Source organism: Planococcus citri, chromosome 4, assembly GCF_950023065.1.
Source record: "Planococcus citri chromosome 4, ihPlaCitr1.1, whole genome shotgun sequence".
Classification (NCBI taxonomy): Eukaryota; Metazoa; Arthropoda; class Insecta; order Hemiptera; family Pseudococcidae; genus Planococcus; species Planococcus citri.
Genome location: NC_088680.1, coordinates 4,725,190 through 4,731,884, shown reverse-complemented (window position 1 = coordinate 4,731,884; position 6,695 = coordinate 4,725,190). Strand labels below are relative to the sequence as shown.

The following is a 6,695-nucleotide window of genomic DNA, read 5'->3' as shown; positions in this document are numbered from 1 at the left end:
TTTAAAAGGTTCCTTAGGATGTCCCCTTCAAGAAAAAAGTTGTCCCGTATGACCGAGGGGGGGGGTGCAATTACTCCTATTGTCGTATGTCGGACTATAATCAAACCTAGTCATTTTCCTCTTCGTATTTCGTAATCATATCAGAAAAATAGTGCTAACTTTTTTAATCGTGAAAAATATCTCAATTACTCATCAGCAATCAGCATCCAATTTTTAATTATAAATAGAATTTTTTCAAAGTATTACAAACGTATTAACCGTCGACTTCTATTACTCGATTACTTTCCTCACTCGATTGCGCCATATTTCATCAGAACTTCGTAATCTTTCAACAATTTGTTTACAATAATCTCAGATCGCTTAAACTTTTCAAACAGATACTAAAAAATAAAAAAATTTCAAACTCCGCGTTGTCAATTTATTCATCGACAAAAACACGAAAAAAATAAATATCACGAATCGTGGAATTAGTAATAATAAGAGTAACACAGTTCACAAACAATTTACTAGAGATAAAATCGAGCAACCCAGCGCAATAATAACTTATTTAGACTAGAATTTTCTGTCTTATTCTGATACACAACATACTATACGATGCTTAAGACCGCGAGTAAGTACACAGTTGAATGACGTATTTCATCATAAAAGCAATTTCCATATTTCGAAAAGTTTCGACGAAAGTGTAATTAATCATCGCGAGCAGGAGACGTTTGTTTAATATATGGCACAACTTGCTTAGCCAATTCCGGAGTAGCGGCGCACAAAACTCGTCTACTCATTAGGTCCAATTCGCCACCTACGAGAAATACACACGTATTATTGATTTTCAGCACTATACTTAAATTTAAAAATCAATAATAAAAGAAGCGAAACTGTACAGTATACCTAAGGTATCGAGCACAACTCCACCAGCTTCTCGTACGATTATAGCACCGGCAGCCATGTCCCAAGCATGGATGCCTATTTCAAAATAACAATCACCAGCACCCAGAGCTACCGTAGCCATATTATAGGCGGCTGAACCAGACGATCGTATCCTGTAATAAAATATAAAATAGTAGTGAAGTTTTGAAAAATGTAGGAGTTTCGTTACACGACAGTCGACAGATTCAACTTACCCATGAACCTGTGGGAGAAAAGAAGTAACGTAATGTACGTAAGCTGCTCTTCGTTGTTCATCCGAAGCTCCTCCGGATAATTCCAGTACAAGCAACGAATCAGATAAATCTACAATCGATAAAGAAGTCATAATTCAACGGTTACAAACACAGATGGATTTTTTCCTATTTGAAAAAATATAATGTATACCTTTAGCTTTAGAAACGTGGATTTGTTTTCCATTCAGAAAAGCACCTTGTCCTTTGATAGCGGTGAATAAGAGATCAGGTACAGGTACGTAGATAATTCCAACGACCAATTCTTTATTGATAGTGAGACCAATGGAAACACAAACGTTGGGATAACCGTGTACGAAATTCAACGTACCATCGACCGGATCTATAATCCAAGTAGGATCATCGGTGAATTCAGATTTTACACCAGAAGACGTAGTTTCTTCTCCGATGAATCTGTAAAGTTATAAAGATTAATAAAATACGATTACAAAATCCTAATGTGATGTGACGAATCCCTCTCTTACTTATGATCAGGGAACTGAGCACTTAGTCCAGTAATGAGTAACTTTTCCACTTCTTGATCAGTTTCAGTAACGAAATCGTGTTTATGTTCTTTGGTAACTACTGATTGTTTATCAACCCAAATTTTGTTTCGTATGATCTGCAATTTTTTACACATTTTAGTCGATGAAAATTCAATTTTTGTGAGTTAGGTAAGCAAAATCTACTCACTTGTCCGACTTCCTTCGTTAGACCGCAAGCCACCTCTAAATAATTCTCCAAGTTATGTGTCATATTGAAAAATTCGCAAATCGAACGAGATGAAACCTTTGAAAAAAAAATTTAAGAGTTATTAACACCGCCAGTAGGTATCTGTCGTACTTGCACGATTAATTTCAGTTTTGGCACTGACCCTGACCGTACACGAACTACTCTTACGTAACACTAATGTAACTTGTAAAAGAATTTCAAGTATATGAACTCCACTTACAATATTGCAATGTATAGAAGAGGGCAAAGAGGAACACAGATAATTGAAATTTGATAACGATAATCTCGTTAGGAGTAATTAAATTTAGCACAAGTGTTTTCTGTTCTGTTCTGATTTTGATCCGAATGTGATTACAGAACGATGCTAATGGAATGAATAGAGTTTGAGGCGAATTACAATGATTTTTGAATAATTTAAACCACAATTTTTTACTTCAAAAGTTCAAAAAATTCAAAAATTTGCCGAAAAATTGAAAAAAGTTTGTTTTGATAAGTTTTTTTTACTTTTTATTGGCTTTGGACATCGAAAACGAGATTTTTGCTAATTTTCACCGATTGTTGCACTATTTTTGATGTGGCTAAAAAACTTTGTCAAAAAAAATTAAAATTTTAATTTTTCCAAACTTTGAAAGTTGCAACTTGCAAATGCAATGTAACTATTAACTAATGTAACTTGAAGGTTGAAAACATTACTTTGCATCAAAGATTGAGCATGTCTTGCATCATCATTCTCATCTTATGAATCTTCTTCATTCATCAGTTCATCATTTCATATTCATTTTTCATTTTTCAATTTTCTGAATTTTCACATTGTTTTTTTTCAACATTTTGATATTGTAAGTATTTTGTATTTATTTTCTTTTTCTATAAAACAAAAATTAAAAAACCACGTTATGAAATGTTTAAAAAATTTTTTAATTTTTTTTGGGTGTTTGTAATTACTAATTACTTGATTATTATTTATTACACCCGTCCTGTGAGATTTAAATCGAGTTGGTAAGGTCAAGTTTTTTAATTAGGTCTTAGGTCTAAGAATTTTTTAATTTTGGAAGGGTCGTCTGGTATGAATAGGGATCTTACATCTATTTGTAGGGATAGTCTGTGCTGATGTAAGGAGGGACAGTGAAATAGTAAGTGTTGGACAGATATAAGTTCTGACAGGCAGAACAGACATGTGGGTTTTGGGGCCTTTTCATAGAGGTGATTGTGAGTGATTTTTGTGTGGCCAATTCTAAATCTGGTTATAATGATTTCTTCAAGTCTGTTTAAGTGGGAGAGGTTTTTCCAAGGATGGGCTGATTTTTTATGTTGAAAGAGTTTGTTTGTGGTCTGGAGGGACCAAAAGTTTTGCCATTTCTTAAGTGTGCTTTGGGTGAAGATAGATTTGAGGTCGTCAGCTGTGATAAATATAAGGGGAGAACGGGTGGTGGCAGATTTTGCATTAATATCTACAATTTCATTTCCTAAGATTCCAACATGACTGGGTACATACATAAACACTGTATGAAGAAGTTTGAATTTTGTAAGTCAAATTCAAATAGAGCTGTTTTAAAAATATTTTGAATTAGAAGGTGATTGGAAAAAACTGAAAAAAGATTTTGGATAGCAGTTAGTGAGCTGAGGGAATCATTTTGAAATGAATTAAGAAGGACTTATTTTCTGATTCATAAGTGAGTATATCACAGAGACAGTAGAAAATATAGCTGTGAGTTCAGCAGTGTAGATTGAAGAACAGTTATGGATTTTAAAATTTGAAATTCCATCATTTATAGAGTAGGCATATCCTGTGTGGGCTGTGTGAACTGTGAAGTGTTGGTATTTTTGATCCCTCTGTAAAGCAAAGATTGAATTTTTTGTATTCTGAGAAGAGTTCAAGATAGTTCTGTTTTATTACTAATGAAGAGTGGCTATTTCTATTTTTTGAGTAGTTAATAAGCTATAGATTGACTTGAGGAGGCTTTAGAAGCCAAGGGGGGTATAATATTGGTTTTTGGATGAGAGTTTTAGGATTGATTTGAAGATTATTCAACATTGTGATGAAATTAGAAATGGGTCCTTCTATATGGTCAAAATGTTGAGGGTTTGGTGGGTTAATTGAGTTTTGGAGTGGATGGGAAGGGTTGGTGGATGCATTTGAGATGAATTTGTTTGTTATGAGAGTTCTTCTAAAATCTGGGGGTAATTCTGCTGCTTCACAATAAATGCTATCTATTGGAGAGGAATAGAGGGCTCCTATATGTACAGATCCTTGGGGCTGAATTTTGAATTGTTTTTAGGATACCTATTTGAAGTTTTATTTGAGATATTTGCAAAACATGGGCTTCCATACTCAATTTTACTGCGAATTAGAGATTGTACAAATGAAGTAGGAGATTGCGAGATGGATTATACTTAGTATTTTTGATTATTTTCAACACTGATTTAGGCGTTTCATGAGATCTGATTTTACTTAAATTACGAAATGAGGAGTCCAATTTAGTTTTCTATCAAAAGTTAAGCCAAGAAATTTAGTAGTGGTTTTGAATTCTAAAGAGTGTCCTTTTTGAAGTTGAGAATGAGATCTGGAGGAATCTTATTTTTTTTGGTGAAAAGTATACAGTGGGTTTTTGACTCAGAGAAGGTCAGACCATTAGAATCTGCCCATGATTCAAAATTTTTTCAAGGGTTTCTTGGATTACATGAAGAGCTAGTCGAATATTATTTGAACGAAAGGAAATGTTTATATCATCAGAAAAGATTCTCAGAGAAATGGGTCTAGGAACAACGTTGGAAATATCATCAATCAAAAGTATAAATAAAACTGTGCTAAGAACTGAACCTTGGGGGACTCCGTTTTCAATTTCAAAAAATTCTGAGTATGTATTGTTAACTCTCACTCTAAAAGTACGGTTTGTTAAGAAATTTTGAATAAAGTAGGCTAAATGTCCTCTAATTCCAATGGAATGTAATTCATGCAAAAATTTCAAGTGCTAAAGTGCGTTTTTCGATTTTTGGTGAATTTTTGAAAATCCAAGATAGGCCAAAAAAGAGGGAAAAAATCAAATTTTTACCAAATTCACCTAGAATGCTGAAATTTGGGATATACCCTATTTTCGTCATGCCAAATCGATTGAAAACGATTTCAACCCGTTTTGAGCAATTCTGGAGCCTCCAGCAGATTTTTGAAACTCGAAATTACCACAAAATTCTATCAAATTGGAGTTGTAAAGCTGAAATTGATTCTAAAAACTAATTTCAATACGCTACGAAGTACTGTACGTGATTTTCAAGTCGTTTTGGAGCCTCCAGCGACTTTTTTGAAAATTACTGGAGCCTCTAGTAGATTTTTGAAACTTGAAATTTCCCCAAAACGTCATCAAACTGAGATGGAAAGCTGAAATTTACTCTACACTCCAATTTTAACACCCTCTGAAGACAGACGACGTCAGATGGGTTCAAGTCATTTTAAAGCCTCCAGCGACTTTTTTTGAAAATTACTGGAGCCTCCAGTAGATTTTTGAAACTTGAAATTTCCCCAAAATTTCATCAAACTGAGATGGAGAGTCGAAATTCATTCTGCAAACTAATTTCAATACGCTACGAAGTTGACTGCTGGTGAATTTCAAGTCGTTTTGGAGCATCCAGCAACTTTTGGAAAGGTTGTATGATGTTTTTTTTTTTGGAAAATTGAAATTTCCTAAAAGTAGGTTGAAGCTTCAAAACTATTTGAAACCACCATGTAGTCCGCGAAGTAAATTTCAGCTTGCCAACTCCATTTGATAAATTAATGTTTGGGAAATTTCAAGTTTCAAAAATCTACTGGAGGCTCCAGTAATTTTCAAAAAAGTCGCTGGAGGCCCTAAAATGACTTGAACCCACCTGAAGTCGTCTTCAGAGGGTGTTAAAATTCGAGTGTAGAGTAAATTTCAGCTTTCCATCTCCATTTGATGAAATTTTGTGAAAATTTAAAGTTTAAAAAATCTGCTGGAGGCTCCAGTAATTTTCAAAAAAAAGTCGATGGAGGCCCTACAATGACTAGAACCCACCTGAAGTCGTCTTCAGACTTCAGAGGGTGTTAAAATTCGAGTGTAGAGTAAATTTCAGCTTTCCATCTCCAGTTGATGAAATTTTGTAAAAATTTCAAGTTTCAATAATCTGCTGGAGGCCTCAGTAATTTTCAAAAAAAGTCGATGGAGGCCCTAAAATGACTAGAACCCATCTGAAGTCGTCTTCAGACTTCAGAGGGTGTTAAAATTCGAGTGTAGAGTAAATTTCAGCTTTCCATCTCCAGTTGATGAAATTTTGTAAAAATTTCAAGTTTCAATAATCTGCTGGAGGCCTCAGTAATTTTCAAAAAAAGTCGATGGAGGCCCTAAAATGACTAGAACCCACCTGAAGTCGTCTTCAGACTTCAGAGGGTGTTAAAATTTGAGTGTAGTGTAAATTTCAGCTTTCCATCTCAGTTTGATGAAATTTTGTGAAAATTTAAAGTTTCAAAAATCTGCTGGAGGCTTCAGGAATTTTCAAAAAGTCGCTGGAGGCTCGAAAACGACTTGAAATTCACGTACAGTACTTCGTAGCGTATTGAAATTAGTTTTTAGAATAAATTTCAGCTTTACAACTCCAATTTGATGGAATTTTGTGGGAATTTCGAGTTTCAAATATCTGCTGGAGGCTCCAGAACTGCTCAAAACGGTTTGAAACAGTTTCCAATCGATTTGGCGTATCGAAAATAGGGTATATCCCAAATTTCAGCTTTCTTGGTCAATTTGGTAAAATTTTGATTTTTTCCCTCATTTTTGGCCTAAATTGGATTTTCAAAAATTCACC

The 6,695-nt window shown here is 34.3% G+C and overlaps 1 protein-coding gene across 2 annotated transcripts; it reads right to left on the bottom strand.

The window, feature by feature from the left end:
* Positions 1-483: 483 nt before the first annotated feature.
* LOC135843557 (inositol monophosphatase 1) lies at positions 484-2,347 on the bottom strand. 2 transcript variants are annotated; one of them, XM_065361491.1, is made up of 7 exons: positions 2,029-2,347; positions 1,848-1,943; positions 1,640-1,776; positions 1,309-1,568; positions 1,119-1,227; positions 886-1,037; positions 484-796 (listed from the first exon to the last, which is right to left on the bottom strand). In XM_065361491.1, exons 2-7 carry the CDS (start codon positions 1,908-1,910, stop codon positions 687-689), a joined length of 831 nt encoding a protein of 276 aa, XP_065217563.1. In that variant the 5' UTR covers positions 1,911-1,943; positions 2,029-2,347; the 3' UTR covers positions 484-686. The 2 variants fall into 2 exon arrangements, with proteins under 2 accessions (XP_065217563.1, XP_065217562.1); XM_065361490.1 differs by having other exon boundaries at positions 2,107-2,347.
* Between the last annotated feature and the right edge of the window lie 4,348 nt (positions 2,348-6,695).

Coding starts and splice junctions, on each gene's coding strand:
- LOC135843557 (XM_065361491.1), bottom strand. CDS start 1,910: ATGACACATAACTTGGAGAATTATTTAGAGGTGGCTTGCGGTCTAACG. Junction 1,038..1,118: donor TTTCTCCCACAGGTTCATGG/GTAAGTTGAATC, acceptor ATTTTATTACAG/GATACGATCGTCTGGTTCAG. Junction 797..885: donor AGTTGTGCTCGATACCTTAG/GTATACTGTACA, acceptor TATTTCTCGTAG/GTGGCGAATTGGACCTAATG.